The 23858-nt window shown below is 40.8% G+C and overlaps 1 protein-coding gene across 2 annotated transcripts; it reads right to left on the reverse strand.

The window, feature by feature from the left end:
- Positions 1–8715: 8715 nt before the first annotated feature.
- Positions 8716–12073, reverse strand: LOC122042587 (G-type lectin S-receptor-like serine/threonine-protein kinase At4g27290). 2 transcript variants are annotated; one of them, XM_042602766.1, is made up of 7 exons: positions 10793–12073; positions 10599–10733; positions 10001–10140; positions 9721–9931; positions 9392–9629; positions 9184–9322; positions 8716–9109 (listed from the first exon to the last, which is right to left on the reverse strand). In XM_042602766.1, exons 1-7 carry the CDS (start codon positions 12069–12071, stop codon positions 8801–8803), a joined length of 2451 nt encoding a protein of 816 aa, XP_042458700.1. In that variant the 5' UTR covers positions 12072–12073; the 3' UTR covers positions 8716–8800. The 2 variants fall into 2 exon arrangements, with proteins under 2 accessions (XP_042458700.1, XP_042458699.1); XM_042602765.1 differs by having other exon boundaries at positions 10001–10143.
- Positions 12074–23858: the final 11785 nt, after the last annotated feature.

Consider the following 23858-nt stretch of genomic DNA (forward strand, 5'->3'; position numbering starts at 1 on the left):
CAATCTTCCCCTTTTTGGTGTGATCAACCCAAGTTAAGCTAGGGTTAAAATAGAATTAAGTAAATTAACTTAATTTGTAATTTAAGTGCAAAAAGATAGAAAAAAAATTAAATCTATCTACCTCCCCTAGACTTATACTTTCCCTTCTCCCCCTTTGATCACAAAAAAAGTGGGGTTCCAAGAAAAAACAATCTAAGGGTTTAAAAACTTAGAAAGAATATTTTTTAAAAAAATTTCTAGGTTTTTAAGAAATTTAGAAAATTTTTCTAAGTAATTTAAGCTGAGATTTCTAGTTTCAGGAATTTTTTTTTTTTAACTTAGGAAGAAATGATTTTTGAGAATTTTTCTAAGTAAGAAAAAAAATCCTAACTTAAATTTTTGAGAATTTTTTAAGAGCAAAAAAAAATGACTTAGGGGAAAAAAATTTCTAAGTAAATTTCTAAAATAAAAATGTTTTGAATAACCTTTTTAAAGCACTAATTAATTCTTGTATTAATGCTTTATTAGTAAGTTAATTAAACATTTATTTCAATATTTTGGCTTCCAGGTCGTGGCGAGGCACTAGGCCTTCTTGGTTATTGGAGCAACAACCACTTCCTTGACAAAGCCTCATAAGGAAATTCTTTGTTTAATTTTCTCACTTAGAGCGCTAATTTTATAATTTAGTTTAGGCATGTTTTAGGAACCCAATATAGGTTCCACCCTACTGGATTAATTAAAAAGCTTTTCGGGACATATTTTCTTGAAATATTCCTAATTTGTCCCCGGTGATATTTAAAGTACCAATTTAAATTATTAAATCTTCTAAAATTGGTTTTAGATGAACATGCATAGTTTTTCAAGTTATCTACTTGAATTTTCAAATCATCATTTTCAAGTTTCAATTTTTCATTTGCTATTTTTAATTTATCTAATTCTTCTAAGGGACAAGACTTAGCTAGAATTACTTTTAAATTTTTATTTTCACTTTCTAATTTGCAGCAATCTTTTGTTAAAAGTTTAACGAACTTAAACATTTTATCGGGAGGAAGAGATCGTACCTGACTTACCTTGTCGATCTCGTTGTCTGTTTCTCCCCCTGAGCTGCTGCTTTCTTCCGACGTGTCTCCCCCTTCATCGATGCTCTCGATGCTCATTTCGGAGGAGATTGAATCGCAGTCGTCGTCTTGATGACTCGCCATCAGTGCGAGTCCGGAGAATGCTTCGACTTCCGATTCGGACGAGGTATCGTCCCACGTCGCCTTCAGGGCCTTTCGTTTTTGGATAGGCTTCTTATCCTTTCCTTGTCTTTGTTTTTCAGCTTGGGGCAGTTGTCCTTGACATGCCCTTCTTCGTCGCAATGGTAGAAGCGGATCGTTCTTTTCTTTCTACCCTGTGGATGGTTAGTTTTTCTAGAATTGTATAACTTCTTAAATCGTCTTACCATCATTACCATTTCTTCGTCGTCGAGAGAAGATTCCGATTCAGGTTCGTCTCTCGAAGTTTTGAGGGCGACGTTGTTCTTTGGCTCCCTCATTCCTGCACATCTTGACTCATGCACTTCAAATGTTGAAAAAAATTCTTCTAATGAAATTTTTTCTAAGTCCTTCAAAATGTAAAAAGCATCTACTAGTGATGCCCATTTTGAATTTCTAGGGAAGGAATTTAAAGCGTACCTGAGCGAATCTTGGTTACTTACCTCTTCTCCGAGATTCGAAAGTCCGATGATGAGCTCCTGTATCCTTGAGTGTAGATGTGCAATTGTTTCACCTTCTTCAAGACGGAGGTTGGTGAGCTGGTTGCGAAGTAAGTCCCGTCTCGCAAGCTTGGCTTCGGATGTTCCTTCGTGTAATTCAAGGAACTTCTCCCAAAGCTCCTTTGCCGAGTTGTAGGTGCCGACACGGTTGACTTCTTGTGGCGGAAGTACGGTTAGCAAATGGAATTCTGCTTTCTTGTTTGCCACGTACTCGGCCTGCTCTTTCTTTGTCCATTGATTTTTCGCTTTGCCCTCGGGAGCTTCAAAATCGAGTTCCATTATTAGTAATAAATCAAAATCGGTGCCGAAAAATACCTCCATGTGCTTCTTCCAGCTTGCAAAGTCCCCCTCGAATTTTGGTGGGTGGATATTAGATTCGGCCATCTCGTTGCTTCGTTCGGCGGTTAGTCCTCCTGAAGCGTCTCGGCTCTGATACCACTTGCGTGACCGTTGGGCCGGCTAGAAGGAGGGGGGGTTGAATAGCCTAAAAAAATAAACAGAAAAGACCCTTCTCGAACTTTCAACAGTACACTTGCATAAAGTAAATTAGCAGTAAATAAAAAGCAGAAAGAAGAGGCTCACAACTTGACTTGGTTACAACCAAGGAGGTTGTTAATCCAAGGAATAAACGTGCACTAAAATATCTCCTTCAGACGGAGAAGCCTCTTACAGCAGTGAAAGCACAAAAGACAGAAGCTAAACTAGAACAGAAGCGCACAAGTATTTGGAATGTAAATTTCTGAGTTGATTTAAAGCTTCTGGACCAAGGCTATATTTATAGCCTCGGTCGGGGCGCCTGGAAGGGTTCCGGGCGCCCTGGGGGGGATAAATTTTATCCCCCAACGTTCAGATCGAGTTTTGACTCGATTTGGTGAAAATACTGGGTCCGGGCGCCCGGAAGGGTTCCGGGCGCCCCAGAGCCCAAAGTCAACAGCCATTGACTTTTTCGTCCGGGACCTCTTCTCTGGTTCAGTCCCGCCTCGGTCCGGTTCTTCTCCTCCGGATCCGCTCACTTGGGTGATCTCTACCATCCGGAAAAGGGCTCACCCGAACCCAACTTCCGGTCTTCTCGAGCGGGCTTCCCTCCGGCTTCTCGTCCCTCGGAATCGCCGCGTGTTTCCTTCTCGTCCGCCGGCGTACTCATCCGCAGTCTTCGTCCCTCAGACGCACCGCGTGCCGTCCTTCTCGCTAGCTGTGTCTCTTGCTCCCCGAGCAATCTTCCTCTCCGGCTTTTGTCCCTCGGAACCACCGCACGCTTCCTTCTCGTTCACTGGGGTACTCTTCCGCAGCACCTCGTCCCTCGGACTGCCGTCCTTCTCGCTAGCTGCGTCTTCCGCTCGACTACCTGTGTTCCTAAGCTCCTGCACACTTAGACACAAGGTTAGATACACATAGGACCTAACTTAACTTGTTGATCACACCAAAACAACCTTGGGGTTCCAACATCTTGATCACTGTAACTTCCTTAAAACTTTCCTTCATTTTCTCATATGCTTCTCTATATAGCTATATCTTTTCATTGTTAACTTCAAAGTTACTGGCCACTTGCTGAGCTACCAGTTGAGAATCTGAGTAAATAATTATCCGGGCTGCCCCTATATGCCGAGTTGCTTGTAATACTGCCAGAAGTGCCTCATACTCCGCTTCATTGTTGGTATCTCTGAAGTTTAATCTAATAGTCAGTTGCATGATATCTTCTTGAGGAGATATCAGGAGTACCCTACTCCACTTCCCTGTTGAGTGGACCATCCACATATACTTTTCATGTTTCCTCCAAATCAGGCTGATGGTCCTCCATCAAAAAAATTTGTCATGGCTTCTGCTTTAATCGTCGTTCGAGGTTGATACTGTATGTCATATTCTCCTAACTCAATTGCTCATTTAATGAGACGGTCAACTATCTCTATGTTGGTAAGGGCCTTCCCCATGGTACTATTGGTCAGGACCGTGATCGGGTGTGCTAAGAAATAAGGCCACAGGCGACGGGCTATGAGAACCAATCCGTAAACTAACTTCTCAAGGGTCATATACCGAGAGTTAGCCATTTTTAATAGATGACTGAAGAAATATATTGGCCATTGTAAATCATCCTATTCTTTCATCGACACTGCCCCCACAACCCCAGGGATAGTTGATAGATAGACCCAGAGCAGCTCCCCCATAATAGGTTTAAACAGTGAGGGCAAGTCTTCTAGGTGCTTTTTCAATTCTTCGAAGGCTTGGTTGCATTCTTCATCCCTTTGAAACTTGGCTGCTCTCCTGAGCACCTTGAAGAAAGGTAGTGCTCAATCTGTAGACCGAGATATAAACCTGGACAGCAGTTATTCTGCCCACCAACTTCTTCACTTCTTTTAGATTCTGAGGCACTTTCATGTCTCGAAGTGCTCGGACCTTCTCCGGGTTAGCCTCAATTCCCCACTCGGTAACGAGGTATCCTAGGAATTTTCCCCCTCGAGCTCCAAACATGCACTTTAATGGATTTAATTTTAGCCCATATTGCCGTAGCATGCCATAAGTCTCTTCTATGTCAGAAATCAAATTTATGGCCAAGGTAGATTTGATGAGGATGTTATCTATATAGACCTCCACGTTCCATCCTATCGGCTCTCGGAAGATCTTATCCATCATCCTTTGGTAGGTAGCTCCTGCATTTTGCAATCCAAAAGGTATGACCGTGTAACAGAAAGTACTATTTGCCATGATGAAGCTGACCTTCTCCTGATCTTCCAACGCAGGGGGATTTGGTGGTATCCTTGGTAAGTGTCGAGCATGCAAATCATTTCACAGCCCGAGGTTGAGGCTACCATCTGATCAATTCGAGGTAGCGGGTAATAGTCCTTGGGGCTAGCACTGTTGAGGTCTCGAAAGTTGATGCGGACTCTCCACTTGTTGTTAGGTTTGGACACTAGGACCACATTAGAGAGCCAAAGAGGAAATTATACTTCTCTAATGTGCCCTGCTTTCAAGAGCTGATCCACCGCAGCTTAGATGATCTTATTTTGCTCGACCGAGAAGTTCCACTTCTTCTTCTTGACCGGCCTGGAATCAGGCAGAAGATGTAGTTTATGTTCAGTTACCTCGGGCTTGACTTCGGGTAGATCTTCGAGGGGCCGAGCGAAGACGTCCCTATTGTGTGTCAAGCATTTGACTAGATCTATCTTGATCTTGATCGGCAGGTTGCTAGATATGCAAGTGAGGCTTTTCAGATGCTCGGGATAGAGCTGGACCTCCTCCCAATGGATGAGTTCCTCTGCTATAAGTAGAGGTTCCTCTTGGATGACATGGATCTTGCCATCCTGGGTTCTTTATGTCTTACGGGCCTCCACTTTCACCATGTCGATGTAACACCTACAAGAGACCAATTGCTTTCCTCTGACTTTCCCGACCTGATCTCTCACAGGGAATTTAATCTTCTTATGAAAGGTGGAGAATGACGCTCGGAATTCGTGCAGTGCCGGTCTTCCCAGGATGACGTTGTAGGAGGATATCGAATCCACTACAATGAAAGTGCTTCTTCGTGTCCTCAATAGGGGCTCGCTACCCAGAAATATGGCTAGCTTGATTCATCCCATTGGTCTTACCTCATTGCCATTGAACCTGTACAATGAAGTGGCTACTGGCTAGAGCTCATTGGTGTCAATTTGCATGTCATTGAACGCATTCTTGAATAGTACGTTGATAGAGCTTCCGATATCAACAAAAACTCTGGCCACACGGCTGTTGGCTATGATTGCTTTAATTATTAGGGCATCATTGTGTGGGAGCACCAACCCTTCTAGATCTTGCGGCCTAAAGCTGATCACGGGTCTAGCAGCTTGCTCCCGGCTGCATCCCACCGCATATATTTCTAAGCGGCGTTTGTGAGACTTCCGGGCCCTAGCGTAGTCTCCATCCATGGGTCCTCTAGAGATCATGCCGATCTCTCGGATGACGACATTTCCCCTATTTTCTTCCTCAAGGAATTTTGTTTTCTCTTTACCCTGGTTTGGCTGCTGGCTTCCCTGTCTTACATTTTTAGGCAGGGATCTACCTGACTGACCTATTGCAACAGGTTGGTTGGCTAGCAGTCTTTGAAGCTTGGGTTTAATCTAGGGTGGAGGTAGGCTAAGTTCAGTTGTGCGCCGAGAGTCATGAGTGAACTGGACTCAATCTCTAGTGGAATGAGTGTGGGACCTATGGTAAGTACAATAGCGGGGCCCCCACTAACTGGGTTTGGGGGCTTGGACAGCTTCTACCCTCTGAGTCGTCCTAGAAATTGGACCTGGCGGAAAGCCTGGTCGGGCATCCTTAGAGTGGGGAAAAGGTTGAGCGGGAGGTTGGGATGACTTTCTCTCTGACTTGTTGGTAGGAGCAGACACCTTGTTTGCTTTCCGCCGAGCTGCCCGGGCTTCTTCTATGTTGATGTAGCTAGCTGCCTTCCCTAGCATCTCATCAAAATTCTTTATTGACTCTCGAATGAGAGCTCGGAAGAACTCCCCCTCCACCAGGGCATGAGTGAAGGTGCTTATCAATATCTCCGAGGTAGTGGAAGGGATATCCTGGGCAACCTGGTTGAAGCATTTGATATAACTCCTCAAGGGTTCCGCAGACTCTTGTTTGAGGGCAAAGAGATAGTGGTCTGTCTTCTGGTACTTCCTGCTACTAGCAAAATGATGTAGGAAAACAGTCTTGAAATCTTAGAAGCAAGTGATAGACCCATTCGGCAATCCATCAAACCATTTTTGTGCTGAGCCGGACAAAGTGTTTAGGAACACTCAGCACTTAATGACATCATTGTATTGGTGTAGCAGCGCAGCGTTTCGAAATTTTTGGAGATGAACCTCAGGGTCCTTGCTACCATCATACTCTCCAATAGCTAGGGGCTTGTACCCCTTTTGTAGTTTTTCCTCAAGCACCCTTGGAGAGAAGAGCACTTGTTCATTGGGCATAGCCTTTGGCTCTTCCCAGAGGACTATGGTTTTCTCCTTCTTCGAATCCCTAGGCGGGGAGCTCTCGACCATAGAGGCATGTGGTTGTTGTTTCTTATTATAATTGTCCCGACTCGATAAAAGGCTTGAGGGAAATCCTCGGGCTGTCTTCCTTTAGATCCACTATCTGAGACATAAGTCTGGTCCTTGGAAATTGCGGACATCTTGTGTGGGCGTGAAGAAGTAGTTTGTTTTTCGGAAGTCACTCACCTCTTGGCCTCCTTGAACAATTTATATTTTCCTACTGTCATGGTGACGTTGATTCTTCCGATATTCTCCATCTTCACGTTCCAGAACAGGTGAAGGAGATTCCCACAGATGGTACTAAATTGATCCTGTCCGGAATCTGAGTCAGACGAAGGTCGGATGAGCTATTACTAGTGTTGACGGAGAGGCGACTAGGATACCCTTATCGTACGTGCCCAAGAGAATAGACCCTCACGTGACGTTGACGAACGACGATTATTGAGCCGGCGGTACTCTGGTACTTTAAGCTCTACGCACATTCAGATTAGCACACAGAACGTTAGAGATCAGACATCAAGGAAAAAGTCCTCGGCACAGACCCTTCGATGCTCAAGTCAGGTACTTTCCCCCTGAAAGAACAGTGTACGAATGAAAAAGAACTGTAGAAGACAAGTGCGAATGTGAGAGAAAGCATACCTGCTCGAGGAAGAGGACCTTCCTTTTTATATGACTGTGTGTAGGTCTGGAGCCTGACCGATGTCAGAGAATGTCAGGTGTCCGGGCTTGTCGGGTGATGGAGGACGCATGACATCCTCCCATGGACTGGAAGAAGGTTCCCTTCATAGATGACCACAGACTATTGGAATATTCCTTGTCATACAGTAATTAATCTCTGATAGGCGGTTACGATTCTCTGATCTTGTTATCGCCTAGTGCCCTCTGTCTCGCTCGGGTTTGACTAGGGGCAGCTTAGGATAACCTGTCAGGTATAACACCATGCTCGAGTCTTGATGCGAAGGACAAACTGTGATGAGAGCCGCATCCTCTCATTTGGATTGCTAAAGAGCCGACTGGGAGTTGATCTATTGAGAGCACCAGGCCTAAATATATAGACCGAGCTATAAGCACCCGATCGGTCGAAGCAGGTCAGGCATTACCTCGGTTGTATATCATGTCTCAGATCTGCGCTCCTGACCTGTAAGCACCCGACTAGGAATCATGCGGATGATGACGTCACACGGTCCCACTTTTCTTTCCCTAACTGCTGACTACCACGTCCTCTTGATTTCTGACTACCACGTCCCCTTTACTTCTGATTGCCACGTCTACTTGACTTATGACTATCTAATCTTATCGGCCTCTACCATTATGTATCGTATCACATATGTATCAATAAGTGATGTATTTAAGAGGTGAAAAATTTAATAAAAAACGATACATTTAATGAAAAAAGTGTTGCATTATTGTGTTAAAAAAAATTATAAACAGGGTTGCTATTAATAGTAAAAAAGTGTTCCAATTGCTCAAGAGTAACAAAAAAAAAAAAAGTGTTGTTGTTAGAAGAATAAGTGTTGTATATAGAGAAGCGTTGCCTTTGCTATATATTACAACAATTGGAGAAAGTGTTGCATAAAATGACAAAAGTGTTGGGTTACATCTAACACAATAAGACTTTATAAGATAGAGTCAAAAGTGTTACCTTAGACATAAAGTAATATTTATAGGGCCAAAAATAATACTTTTGTGATGATGCCTTAGGCTTATTTTGTAGTAGTGTGAAAGTTTACTTGGTTCTTCAATAATATGGTAAAAGATGATTCGGTCGTCCCCAGTGCCCCCGCCAACCCATTCCTAGGCTAACATGAAGAAGGTAAATCACCGGTGGCTACTAGTCATTAGTGTAGGTGGTCAAGCCATGGGCGAAAGACATGCTCAGATACTCCAAGTTTCGACCCTAAAATCGTATGTAGCAATACCCCATATTTTAATCATCGCACCACCCTGAAAAGACACTTGGTTCTTCAATAATGAACTACCAGTTACTAATATTGTGTTGCTTGATAACAGAGAGTTGGAAAGAAAAATACAACTTTTTACAGAATTTATATAGTAATTTTATAGCTACTGCTTGTTATCGACCTTCAAATATTGTAATAGACAACCGATTGTTCGATAACAAAGCACCCTTGCTTGACGATGAATCAGTGTCAATTTGATCACCTATAACAGCAAAACCTGGTTGCTTGGGTTCCAATAACAAAGAACTATTGCTTCCCAACATTAGTAACACCAAAGATATTTCAGGTCTATCTTCTGGTCGCTCTTGAACGCATAAAAGTCCGATTTTTATACATCTCAAAACTTCATCCAAAGGAAAAGAATGGTGAATGAAATCTTCAACTATTTCAAAAGCTCTATTTTCTTTCCATAAGCTCCAAACCTAGAAGAAACTATAGTTAGAGCCGTATGTATAAAATATGCCCACACTTTAACTTTTACACAAGTTTCACATACCTTTCCTAGAAGATTATGATGGTAAGCTCCGTTATTCTTTTCACCCGTTATAATTTCAAGTACTATCACACCAAAACTAAATATATCAGATTTCACCGAAAATATTCCATTCATCGCATATTCGGGAGACATATATCCACTGCATCAAAATATTAATGAATTATAAAATTAATTTAAAATTTTTCTAAGAGTAATTTGAAAGACTTACTATGTTCCTGCGACTCTCTTGGTATTTCCTATTATTTCATCTCCACTGAATAATTTTGCCATGCCAAAATCAGATATTTTAGGATTCATATCCTTGTCGAGAAGTATGTTGCTAGTTTTCAAATCCCTATGTATGATTCTGTATCGAGAATCATGGTGAAGATAAAGCAAGCCTCGAGCAATGCCAAGTATGATATTGTATCGCATTCTCCAATCCAACATTCGACATCTATCTTTATCTGATCGATTAATAAATAACAAGCTAAGGGATAGTCAAGCACCTTGCATATCGATTTAACTCGAATCTCATGAATTACAAGAGATACTAACCAAATAAGAAGGTATCCAAGCTTCCATTGAGCATGTACTCGTAGATCAACATTCTTTCTCCCCCCTGAACACAACAGCCAAGAAGGCGAACAAGGTTCCTGTGTTGCAGCTTGGCGATCACCATCACCTCATTCTTGAACTCATCCGTGCCCTGCATCGACGTCTTTGATAACCTCTTCACAGCTATTTCCTGACCTTCCTTCAACTTTCCCTGCGCGTACAAACATATCAGGAAACTCACTCACAAAGCTCTTGCAGTGGCAATCACAGTCCCAAATACCTTATAAACAGGGCCAAATCCACCCTCACCAAGCTTGTTGTCAGTGCAAAAGTCTCCGGTTGCCTCTGCAAGAGTACTCAAATCGAATAGCGGCATATCCAAGTTTTTCTCTTCCACTGCTTCTTCATCAGCATGATGATCTGCTAAGAATAAGCCACAAGAAGTCAATAGAGATGTGTGTATCGAGGAAATATTCAAGACATCGGATCCTCTGTCCCTAAAATCTCCTGTCTCCGTCTCCCACTCATTACTCCAGCCCATCGTTGAAGGTCATCGGTCTGATCAGAACTATACCCTAGGAGGAAGATGAACACAGAGGGATTGCCACCAGCACGATTAGCGCCAAAATCCAACCGGATCTGAGCAGGCTTTTCTCTGCTATCGATTTGAGCTCCGGCTCAGATCCGGTTGGATTCCACTACTAATTGCATTGGCAGCGATCTCCCTGGGTTCATCTTTCCCCTAGAATATAGTTTTGATATGGTCGACAGCCGATCGCAATAGGCTGGAGGTGATGAGTGAGACAAGGGGACAGGGAAAAAGTGGGCCAGGGGTAAGGTATTTGATTTCAATATTCAAGGTTTTTTTTCTCACTCACTCGTTTTGTTGTTTCTCGTCTTCCTTCGTCTCCAAAGGAGAATCACGGCGGTAGCCAAGAGAAACGTCGCTAACACCGGGGCCACTACGATCACAGCTACCCGCCTCTTGTTGCCATGGCCACTAGACATCGATTCTGGAAGACAAAAGATGATCATGACTAACAATTGAAGAAAAATCATACGTAGCACGTACCTAAATCCGATCGTGCCAATCGAACGTAGAGATCTTGGCCGAAGCCGTTGTTGTAGTGTTTGATGTCGGTGAGGTTGGCAGTCCAGAAGATGCAGCCGCTGCCGCTGCTGATGTTGGCGCTGGCGAAGGCCGTACAGGAGCAATTCTTCAGGCACGAGGCCCTGCAGTCGACCAGGCTCCGCGTGCTCCAGTCCACCGTCGACGTAGACGTGTCCGGCAGCTTTACGTTGCTGAAGGTGAAGAAGCCGTCCGTTGCGTTGCGGCAGTCCAACTCTGTCTTCCTCACGCAGCCGTCCGTCCAACCCCAGACGCCCCAGTTCCTGGGGTTCTTCGGCCGGAACCCCTGGATGCACCGGCAGATGGCGGATCCGTTCGGGTCGCAAACGCCGTTGGGGCCGCACTGGGCGTAGTGGTCGCAGAGGTCCCTCGGATAGGAGTCTTGCGAAATCCATGACTGGCTCCCTTCCACCCACATCAGCACCTGTCCGGAGCCCTGCGGCGTCACGGTCACCCTCACCAAGACCGATGGGTCGCGGACGGTGTACCAGTAGATGAACTCCCGAGAGCTGACCATGAAGAAGTAATCGATCAAGTCCTGCGAGTTGATCGTCGGCACGCCGCCCAGGTAGACCCCGTTCCATGGCCCTAATCGCGCCACCTGCTCGGAGTCCTGCCACAGGAATTGCTGCGGAACTCCGTCAAGGTCCATTGCCAGCACGTAGCTTCCCGGCGCCGGGTCGCCGGTGCTTGCCCATGATGTGATGTTGACGTTGCGCCCGCTCGAGTCGTCCCTCCCGAATATCATGCCAGAGAGGAACGTGTCCGTCGGGAAGTCGAAGCTCTGCCATGAAACAGAGTCGCTGTTCGGGTCGTCCCTGATGACGAGGTTCCCATCGTCGCGGAGTGTCACAACTGGGCTATAGGCTCTGTTAGAAGAAGAAGAAGAAGACGACGACCAGAACAGAGTCGAGTTGTCGTCGGTGACGATGAGGGTCCCATTGGAGGCTAGGGAGAGGCGTCCGGAGCCGCCGTTGATTGGGCGTTGACGGTTCGCAACCCATACGACGGCTTTGTCGGAGATGTTGTGGTACCATATGCCGACATAGTGGTTCTGCGTGCCGGCAGGGTTGAAGAACCCCAACTCGAACCTCCCGCCGGCGGAGACCAAGTTTCCACTGCCGCCGTCGTCGAGCAGGGGCTGCGTCGGAGTCAAGCTATCGCCGGCAATCGAGAAAGAAAAGAGGCTGAGGAGGTAGAGAAGGAATGCAATCCCTCTCATGGCGGCGTGAGCTTAGCGTGGAATTTGTCGAACAGAATAAGTAAATATACATTTAAAGTCAATGAAGTCACCGGCAAATGATGAGCAAAAACCGACGGTCAGTAAATCAAAAAGACCGCTGCTTTTAAATTATTAGATCATGATCTCATCCTGAGTAACCCATGCGAGTTGACCTTCATTTATTTATAAAATTAAAAATTAAAAACTAAAAACCTAATGTCTTTTAACCTTTTTTTAATGTTTTACAACATTTGTTAATTTAATTTATCCTTTAACATGAAATTCAAACCTCGAATGACCGGTACACTACTTCACTCCATGGTTAAGAATTCTTGACTCATTCATTGGACACAAATGGTGGTCAAAGCTTAGTTCCTGCCATGTCATTATTTTTTTTTATGGTTTAAAGACAGCTCTTCAATTTTTTTTATCACACTAGGTATTCCGTCTTGACCGATTAATTTTGAAATAATCAGCTTGATTTAATAAAAATGTTCATAAGTCATTAGAATAAATTTAACGGACGGTCAACAACCTAACACAAGTACTTGTAATAAACGGTCTAACAAATTAACATTTCAAATTTATCATTCCACTATATAAAAAAAAAAATATCAACAACTCTTTATCCTCTTTAGATAGTTCATGGTTTAAGAACACTATTTGTTGGAGGATTGCTGATTTACCATTGTTGATTCAGTTATATTATATTGTGATAATAATGCGGTCATAGCATAGGCAAGGAGTCAAGATCTCATCAACGATCCAAGCATGTACTAATCAAGTATCATCTCCTCAAAGAAATTATTCAGAAGGGTGACCAGTGAGAACATCGCAGACCCTCTTACAAAGCTCTTACCTCTATAGAAACATGAGACTCATGTGAGGAGCCTACAACTGAGAGTCTATAGTGTTTGGCAATAGTGCAAGTGGAAGATTATTAGTATGTATACTTATGTATCAAGACACTCCTTATTTATTTTGTAGATAATTATTTCATAAAGTTAAATATTTATGATTAATTATTTACTTTTCTATACGTATATGATTAATAATAAAATTCTATATATTAATGGATATATTAATCTAAAAATAATCCCTGATCGGATAGATATCTAGAGACGACATAGATATCTAAATCAATGGTGAGTATGACTAGGTCGAGATAGACCAATGAATGGATATCCAAGTTGTATTTGGGGATGCTTTGAGCTTAGAGGTACGTTGGACATGACCCGCTTAAGAGGAGACCACATATTAAGCATCATTGGTCATTCCTCTTATCAACGGTGAACTGATCTTTTGATTTAAGATCTTTATTAATTCTATGTGTAGAGTTATGTACTCCGACACCGTTAAAAGTAGTCTTTAATTGGATTATGATTAATACAGTAATTGGGTGTATGGCAAAACATAGAGAGAATAGTATTGAGTCAATAGAAGATTCATCGCTCTCTTGGATTAGGAGTTAACATCCTGGCCGCGTGATAGAGATATTAATGACTCGAAATTCATAGCATGGGAGGAATGATTTATCATTCAAGAGAAGTCTATTATATCTTGGAAATCAAGCAAAATAATTAATTTGATAATGAAGCATAATGAAGAGATTGAATTATACAGTAATAGGTTCATAGTGGTTTATAGTTTATGACTGATATTAATTTTATCACGTTGGGTGACTAAAAATTGTTGCTAGATGGTTATCTTAGTCTGTGTATGGATTTACACTACTTTCATGTATAAAACCTAGAGGGTTACACACATAGCACGTAGACATGAACATTATTTATAATTAATTATTTTGGTGTACACTAAAATTAATCAATTCATTATTTTAGAATAAGAATTAGTTGGATTATTAATTAATTATGAAATATCGGAAGCTAGTAGAGATCAAGATCAAATATGAATTTATTTGATCCAAAGAAAAAAGAATTCGAAGAGTCATCATAATGATGATTAATGGAGAATTCAAAGAGTCATCATAATGAATGTCATAAATGAAGAATTTATAGAGGTCATAACTCTTCATTTTCCTAATTAATGGAGATCATAAATAAAGAATTAATAGAGACCTTAACTCTTTGTATTCCTTAGAGGCTATAAGTAGCCATCCTTGGAAAGATTCAAGAAAAATTCCTTCTCTCCATTTCTCCCTCGTCGACTTCGACTTCGACTTCTTCTTCGCTTTCTTCCATCGGAAGAGATCGGTAATGCTTCCAAGGCTTTGTCGATCCAAGAGACTAGTACCTAATAAATCGTGTCAAGTTCGTGATATAGTGCACGTGGATACCACTAAAGGAGTCACTGTAAGTATCCCGTGGTAGTTTTGATATGATCAACTAAGTCAGATTAGGTCCTGTTTGTTTTTAACCCTTGTATCTAAATGTACAGGAACTTAGGAGCATAGGAAGTCAAGCGAAAGATATAGCTAGCGAGAATGACGTCACGGAAGAGAGCTGACGGGCCTGGTGCATATGAGGGACGAAGTGATTGGAAGAGTATGCGAACGGACAAGAAGGAGGCGTATGGCATTCCCAAGGGACAAGAAGCTAGAGCGGAAAATTGCTCGAATGTCAAAAGTTGGGTTCGGGTGAGCACTATTCCGGATGACCGAGATCACCCAAGCAAGCAGACAAGAGCGAAAGACCTGGACCATGGCGAGTGGAACTAGAGCAGAAGATCGAGACCGAAAGTTGGGCTCCCGGACCAAATTTGGGTGCCTGGACTCGTCGGACTCTAGGTGCCCAGACCAGGATGTTTATCCGGAATGTGTCAAACACGATCCGTTGCGACAAGGATAAAGTTTTATCGCCCTCAAGGTACTTGGAACCCTTCCAGATGCCCCGACCAGGGCTATAAATACAGCCCTGGTCCCAGAAGCTAAAACAAGACTTAGACAATACTTGTGATTCATTCTAGTTTTGTTTTGTTCTGTAATTGAGTGCTTCAACTGCTGTAAGAGGCTTCTCCACCTGAAGATGATTGTTTACTGAGCTCTAATTTTCTTGGATTAACAACTTCCCCGATTGTAACTAAGTAACCCTTTCGTGCCTCTTATTTTTTTAGTCATTTATTTTTATGCAAGTGCTGATTGTTTTTAAGCTATAAAGATCGAGAAAGGTTCGTTTTAATTTTGCAGGGATATTCACCCATCTCTAGTTGGCCGCCAGCGGTCCAACAATTAGTATCAGAGCATAGTCACCTTAGAAGGACTAACCACTGATTAAAGTAAACAAGAAATGGTCGGATCGAGCATCTACCCACCAAAGTTCAAGGGGGAATTCGTGAACTAGAAGAAGAAAATGGAGGTATTTTTTAAAATAGATTTTGAATTATTAATCATTATAAAATATGGTTTCATAGCCCCGAAAGACAAAGAAGAATATTAGTGGATGAAGAAGGAGCAAGCCGACTTCGTGGCAAACTGCAAAGCAGAGTTTCATCTGCTTAACGTTTTACCACCTCAAGAAGTCAACCGTATCAGAGCTTATGAGTCAGCCAAGGAGTTTTGGGAGAAATTCTTGGAACTATACGAAGGTACCTCGGAAGCGAAACTAGTGAGATAGGATCTGCTCCAAAACCATATCAGCAACCTTCGGTTAGAAGAAGGTGAAACCGTCGTAGAATTAAAAGAGCTAATTGTTGGAAACCCACGGTTGTTTTGATGTAATCAAACAAGTTAAGTTAAGTCTTATTGGTTTATGATCCCTGTGTCTAAGTGTACAGGAGCTTAGGAGCACAGGAAGTCGTGCGGAAGACGCGATTAGCGAGAAGAATGACACGAGAGAGAGTTGACGGGCTCGGTGCGTCTACGGGATGAGGCACCGCGGAAGAGTACACTGGTGGACGAGAAGAACGTGTGCGACGTTCGAAGGATGAGAAGCCAGAGAGGAAGCCTGCTCGAGGAGAAGGCCGAAATTAGGTTCGGGTGAGCCTTATTTTGGTTGGCCAAAATCACCCAAGCGAGCGAAGCTGGAGCGGAAGACTCTGACCGAGGCGAACAGCACCAGAGCAGAGGGCCCAGATCAAAAAAAGTCAACAGTGTTGAATTTAAGGCTCCGAGCGCTTGATCAGTCCGGGCGCCCGGACCAGTTCGGAGGCTTGGAACCCTTTTGGGTGCCCGAAATGCGATATTATCTAGATTACATTTGACCACGATCCATTGTAAAAGGGATAAAGTTTTATCCCCTTCCAGACGCCTGGAATGCTTTCAGATGCCCCGACCAAAGCTATAAATACAACCTTGGTCCAGAAGCTTCAACATCAATAAGCATTCTTGCAACAACACTTGTGTAATATCCCAAAATTAATTGTTTTAAATTAAAAGTAATTATTTAATTAGTGGAGTATAATTAGAATGGAGTTTAACTTAAGTGGTCAGTTTTAATTATGTTAATTAAATCGGATATGGTATATCCGAACTTAAATAAATTTTATGACCTAAATATGCATAAAACTTATTAAAAAAAAAAAGAGAAACTTGGTGATGTAAATTATAAATCTTGTATGACTTGGATGAGTATAAAATAAATACATAAGGTTATTAAATACCAACAATATAGATAAAGGTGTAAACAATTAAAATCTAACCTAGCTAGATTATTTAAAAATAATAATAATAAATAAATAAATATGTTTTCATGAATAATTTATCAGGAATTAAGTTGATATGGATTTATGGAGTTTACAGGAATTTTTATGAATTTTTAGGGAATTATGTTAAATTTTAAGGGGTATAATTGGGTAGGAGAAAGCCTGTTTAGAAATACGCCCATTAAGGTGGGAGTTAATTGATCTAATTCGCCTAGGTATAAATTCCCTAACCTAAGTTCGGCTCATTTCCTCACGCCAAATCACCGAACTCTTCGCTGCCGATCTCGGCCGCTCCGACGAAGCTTCCGCCGAGGATCGGGACTCCGGCTAAGCAGCTCCTCACGCCGGTGAGCAACGGGGGACACAACGACGAGACACAGGGGCATTCGCGTACTCTCTGTTGGCACAACCTCACGAGCTAGGGATTCGGCAGCGACGTGGGAAGGAAAAGGCAAGTACAAGTCCTTTATGAATGAGTGAGATCGGTGAGGTAAGGAGGTAGGAACATAGAAGTTGTGAATCGTTCGCTCAGTTAAAGTGATTGGTGAAATGATTTAGTTTTCATTCTGTAAGGTCTCGCTTTGGTTGGGGATCTCGTTGAAGTTTTATGTGCGTGAATGGTGTGGTTTCTGTGTTTTTCCACAATTTCCGTTGTCGATGGAGTCTAAATTTCCGGTAGACTATTCTTTTGTGAATTCTGTGGATTTCCCTTGCCTGGGAATGATTGGATTCGAGTATTGCGAGGATGTTTTTGATTTGCATTGGCTGTAGGATTTCTGCTTGTCAAAATGTCTGAATGAAATATGGATATTGGATTGCGTTGCGGTTTGGATTTCCTGTGGTGTTCATGCCTTAGCTTAATGATCTTGTAGGGTTCTGATTTCGAATTTGTGAATTCACCAAGTTCTGTGATGATTTGTGATTGAAGTGGTTTTTATTCGGTTTCTCTTTGTCGTCCTGGTCCTGCGATTCAGTTTTGGTAGTTTTGGTTGATTGCGACGGTGTTAGATTTGTTTTGTGTGTCTGGGAGTTTGGAAAGGCTTGATGGGATTTCTGTAGAGGTTAAGTTTCGTGCTGTTACCGTTTTTGATGTGGTTGAAATGTTCTCAGAGTTGTTCTGTTAAATTCTGCGGTGTTCGAATAGAATTGGAGAAAATACAGAATTTGCCTTATTTGTTGTTTTGAATTCTCGGTTGGCTGAGGTTTCAGTTTGGGTTTCCATGCGAGTTCATTCTGTTTTCTCTGGAGTGCTGATGTTGAACCAATATTGTGAAGGATTGTCCTGAAGTGTGAAATTGCAGCTTGTTGGTTTGATGTTGCGATTTTTACGGATTTTGTGTGATTTCTTTTATAAAGAATAGGTGACTTGGTTTAATTTTGGAGGGTTGAATAATCCATATGTTGAGGTGGGAGTTTGGTGAGAAGTAAAAGGATTTAAACCGTATATGCTATTGTTAATGAAATAACTTCGAAACGGATACCGGTAAGAAAATATAACACTGTTTGATTTGCCATAATTATTGCTACTGTGAATTAGTTTTAATATTTATGAGCAATCCTTTATTTTGTTATACTTGAGTTGAATTATTCCTCTGTTGATAAGTTTTCATTGCTTATGGATATATGCTTAAGGAATAAATGAATAGGCTATGGTTAAAGGAACTGATATGGAAGGAATGATTGAAAAATGCTATGAAATAAGTGACTGGAATTTATTATGGTTATATAAATCTTATGTGGCTAATTGGATGTTTATGAGCATATGTGGTAGCAGTACGGGATGGGTGACCCGGGATGAGCTCCGGGGAGGGCCCATCCAAACTTGACTGATATGGTTAGCTTCGGCTATATGACTGGATGCATGTTCTCTACGAGGTACCTCTAGGTTCATGGGACTGTTGACTGACTCTAATTGTGGTAACCGGATATGTGACATATTCACCTTATTAGCTACGTAGGAACATTGTTGCATGTTATATCTTTCTTATGTCGTACCTGGTTGTGCTATGTTTTCTTTAAAAGGCTTCTAGTTGCTATTTCCACTATCTTATGGATATCTTCATACTCATATTGGTCTGTACTTGCTGGGTCGTAGACTCACCACATTTATATTACAGGTGAGGATTGTTGGTGCGGGTAGCACTAACGGTCTAACCCAGGTTTTGATGAATGACAAATAGGTTAAGTTAGTTATGTTGTTGTCTGACACTTTGATCAAGTGTGCAGGAAAAGTCCAGCTAGGTCGACGGGCTGACCGGATAGCTGGCGAGAAGTCCAAGCGGGTCGGCGGGCTGACCGGACGCTTGGCGAGAAGTCCAGACGGGTCGACGGGTTGACCGGACGTCTGGCAGGTAAGTGAGGTAAGTCACTGGAGGGGAGTGACTGTGAGGACGCGTTCCCGGGAAGGGGACATTAGGCGTCGATCCGGTTTAGATCCATTTCGGACATCTAAGTCGAGATCGTGACTAGATTCCGGTCTCGGAAAGACGGAATCTAAGTCATACTCTCTTTATCTATCTGTTGAACTCTAACTGTGCTAACCATTTGTTTTACAGGATATATATTTGCCTCGGACTAACCTTGTTTTGCAGGTAAAAGGAGTCTTTTCTGGAACAAGGTGGTCCGGGCGCCCGGAGGGGATCCGGGCGCCTGGAAGGGATCCGGGCGCCCGGAAGGCGAATTTTATCCAGACACCTCGTCGCTACGTGGAGCATCTTGATTTGAGCAGTTATGTCACACTCCAGGCGCCCGGAAGGGATCCAGGCGCCCGGAACAAGATATAAAAAGCCAGGAGCTTCAGAATCAACTTTTTTGACTGAGAACTCTTCTGCTGATCTTGCTGCTCGACGTTCAAGTGCGACGTCAACGACGCTCCGACAAAAGTGCTCTTCCGGTTTTTGTTTAATTTTCCTTTTGTCGGTATTGCTTTATTATTACTAGCATCTCCTGTACTTTTTCTGTAATCATATTTCGACTTGCTAGTGATTGCCCAACGAAAGTGGTCAAGGACCACGGGCCTTCGAGTAGGAGTCGTCACAGGCTCCGAACGAAGTAAAAATATTTGTGTCTACTTTATCTTTTTCCGCTGCGCTTAAACTCTTGTTTTGCGAATCGATATTCACCCCCCCTCTATCGAATCTAACGATCCTACAAGTGGTATCAGAGCGGGTACCGCTCTGATTTGGTGCAACCACCAATCAGACAAGGGTGAATTTTTTTTTAATTAATTTTAAAACTGGTATTTCGATAACTTAATATTTAACTAATCAATTTAAATTAGTGCAACACGAATCTAGTTTTTTTTTATCTTTTTCTTCCCGCACTACTAATCCAAGACCAAGTCTTGGGATATTTTTTCTTGGTTATTTATCTGTGCACAGAATGTCCCAACAAGAAGGATTCAGCACAGTGCAACCTCCACTCTTCAACGGGGACGACTTCCCTTACTGGAAGAAGCGCATGGAGGTCTACCTTAAGACAGACTTCGACCAGTGGATGAGCATTACGAAACCTTACAAAATTCCAGTGGACAACGCCGGGAATCTAGTGGATCCTGAAGACTGGACAGCAGATCTCAAGAAAAAAGCGTCAACAGAAAACAAAGCGATCAACACTCTACAGTGCGGACTAACAAGAGAAGAGCTAAACAGAGTCGGTCCACACAAGAACGCTAAAGAATTATGGGACAAACTGATCGAGCTGCACGAAGGAACAAGCGACGCTAAGGTAACAAAACGAGACCTGCTTTTAAATAAAATTTTTAATATAAAAATGCAGGAAGGAGAAACAGCGAATCAACTCCACGCGAGGATCAAGGACATCCTCAACGGGCTCCATGCGATTGGTCACCAAATGGAGAACAGAGACTTAATAAGGTACGCTTTAAACGCTTTTCCACGTAATAGTTTATGGGCATCAATAGTGGATGCCTACAAAATTTCTAAGAATCTTTCTAAATTAAAATTGGATGAGCTTTTCTGTGAATTAGAATTGCACGAACAAACTAATGCTGGAGCCGAGAAAGGTGTAGCCTTATTTGCAGGTTCCTCCAAGAAAAACAAGCCTGAAGTTGAAGAAGAATCTGACCAAGACTCCGAAAACGAAGAACACCTGGTGAACTTGGTAAGAAAAATGTTCACCAGGAGAAAGAGGAGCTTCAGCAAAAAGGATCTTCAAAAGATCAGCTCTCCCTCAGAACAAAAGAACGTGACCTGCTACGGCTGCAACAAAAAGGGACATTACAAGAACGAATGTCCAAAACTAAAGTTCGACAAACCAAAGCCAACCAAAAAGAAGGCACTCAAAGCAACGTGGGACAACTCCTCGGACGAATCGGAGGAAGAAGAGCAGAAACATCAGAGCCACATCGCACTGATGGCCCGCGATAACGAGTCGGAAGATGAAGACGGGTCTGAACCCGAAACAAGCCACGAGTCCGTACTCGTTTCCGAAGGCCCGAATGAGGTATACTTTAATTTAAACAAAAAATTTTTTAGAATTATTTCTTGTTTAAATAGTAAATTAACTAAATTAGAAAATGAAAACAAATCACTTCTTGAGGAAAATCAAAACCTCAAGGAACAATTAAAGAATTCGAATCCAACTCAAGATCTAACACTTGAGGAAGAGAATTTATCATTAAAAAATGAAATAAACAATTTAAAAGAGATGTTAGAAAAATTCACAACAAGATCAAAAAACTTAGACTTAATCTTAAATAATCAAAAAACATGTTATAATAAAACCGGACTAGGATACAAGTCGAATTCAAATAAAACCTTCAAATCATTAATAACCCGATACAAGTCAACCAATCTAGCTTGGGTTCCGAAAGTGTGTCTAACCACGCAAGTAGGACTTAATCAATATTATATACCTAAAGAAAAAATACATTATATAAATAAACCAAACCAAAATCCAAAATACAACCCTAAATCAAATTCAAAATCTAAACAGTTTAAAAAACAACAAAATTATCACCAAGTTAACTATAACTATAAAAAGAATCGACACAAGCCTAAAATCAAAACTTAAATTAATGGCCAATAATTCTGGGGGAGAGTAGCTGGCACCTCCAAAACTAACTTACCCGACAGGGTAACCCAAAACTAACAAACTCGGCAGGGCAATTAGAATTAGAGACCAAGTTTAACTTGAATCATGGTACTGGTGAAATTTTTGGATGATAGTACGTTAGGGAAACTTGGGCATCGCATGTCTAGGAAGATATGGTTTCGATCTGGTGCATTTGGCCAAGTGGAACTGACCGAAGCTACCCTTAAACGAATCCTAACCAGTTAGACCAAGATTTAGTACTAAGTTCCGTGGATAGGACTATTCGGAAAACCTCGAAAGGTTGGTTACTTCTAATGATGTCCTTGTGACTCACCAAGCTTAGAAGTTTATCCGAAAAATGTCTATTTGTGGAAACCAAAGCTAAGTCTGAATCTAACACAAGTTAAAACAAAACTCTGTAATCAAACTAATTTTATCTCACAAAATCATAGGATTCCTTGATTGATAATATAGATCGGGTGAGATGAATAAGGCTTAAAAATTAATTTCAAAATTTTAATTTTAAACTTAAATTAATTTCAAAATTTCAATTTTAAAACTTAAATTCAAAATTTTAATTTTAAAACTTAAATTAATTTCAAAATTTTAATTTTAAAACTTAAATTAATTTCAAAATTTCAATTTTAAAACTTAAATTAATCTCAAAATTTTAATTTTAAACTTAAAAATTAATTTCAAAATTTCAATTTTAAAACTTAAATTCAAAATTTTAATTTTAAAACTTAAATTAATTTCAAAATTTTAATTTTAAAACTTAAATTAATTTCAAAATTTTAATTTTAAAACTTAAATTAATTTCAAAATTTTAATTTTAAAACTTAAATTAATTTCAAAATTTTAATTTTAAAACTTAAATTAATCTCAAAATCTCAATTTTAAACTTAAAAATTAATTTCAAAATTTTAATTTTAAACTTAAATTTCAAATTTTCAATTTTAAAACTTGAATTCAAATTTTTAATTTTAAAACTTAAATTAATTTCAAAATTTTAATTTTAAACTTAAATTAATTTCAATTTTAAAACTTAAATTAATTTCAATTTTAAACTTAAAAATTAATTTCAAAATTTTAATTTTAAAAACTTAAATTAATTTCAAAATTTCAATTTTAAAACTTAAATTAATCTCAAAATCTTAATTTAATGCATGCTCGAAAGACTAACTTCAAAATCCTACTTACTGTAGGAAACCAAGTGGATTTTGGACAGTGGTTGCTCCAAACATATGACTGGAGATCACACCAAGTTCACTCAACTCACTTACAAAAGCCTAGGAACAGTTGTCTTTGGAAACAACGGCAAACTCAAGGTAATTGGTATAGGTAATATTGAATTAAAATCAGACTTTATAATTACAAATGTCTTACTTGTCGAAAACTTTAAATATAATCTTCTAAGTATAAGTCAATTGTGTGATACTAGGTATAAGGTCAAGTTTCTATCTACAGAATGCTCAATCAAACATCTAGATAATCCTACCATAAGCCTAAAAGGTTTTAGAAAAGACAACATCTATGCCATCAACTTACCCATTTCTTCCATTTAGTGTTATTTAACACAAAAAGAAGAAACTTGGTTATGGCATAGGAGAATGTCTCACACCAACTTTAGAAATATAAGTAAACTAAATGGATTTGTAAAAGGCTTACCGAAGTTACCTAACTTAGATTCAACTATATGTAATGCTTGTCAACAAGGAAAACAAACTAAGTCAACCCACAAACAAACAAATCAACCACAAACTAACTCAATCTTAGAACTTCTACATTTAGATCTTTTTGACTCCCATGGAGTCAAATCCATTAATGGAAACTTATACTGTTTAGTAATTATAGACGATTACTCTAGGTTTACTTGGGTAAAATTCTTAAAACATAAAGATGAAACTTTTGAAATTCTTACAAATTTTTGCAAACAGATTGAAAACGAAAAAGATATTAAAATTAAAAGAATTAGGAGTGACAATGGGGGAGAATTTAAAAATCATAACTTTAACAGTTTTTGTCTAGAAAACGGTTACCATCATGAGTTCTCATGCCCTAAAACCCCCCAACAAAATGGAATTGTAGAAAGAAAAAATAGAACCTTACTTGAAGCTTCTAGAACAATGTTAA

Source organism: Zingiber officinale, chromosome 2A (genome assembly GCF_018446385.1).
Source record: "Zingiber officinale cultivar Zhangliang chromosome 2A, Zo_v1.1, whole genome shotgun sequence".
NCBI lineage: Eukaryota > Viridiplantae > Streptophyta > Magnoliopsida > Zingiberales > Zingiberaceae > Zingiber > Zingiber officinale.

Bases quoted from the DNA above. Each gene is read 5' to 3' on its own strand.
- LOC122042587 (XM_042602765.1), bottom strand. From the start codon at position 12,071: ATGAGAGGGATTGCATTCCTTCTCTACCTCCTCAGCCTCTTTTCTTTC. The intron at 10,734-10,792 runs GTACGTGCTACG...TTTGTCTTCCAG, and splicing joins ATTGGCACGATCGGATTTAG to AATCGATGTCTAGTGGCCAT. The intron at 9,323-9,391 runs GTAAGTCTTTCA...ATTTTGATGCAG, and splicing joins AAGAGAGTCGCAGGAACATA to TGGATATATGTCTCCCGAAT.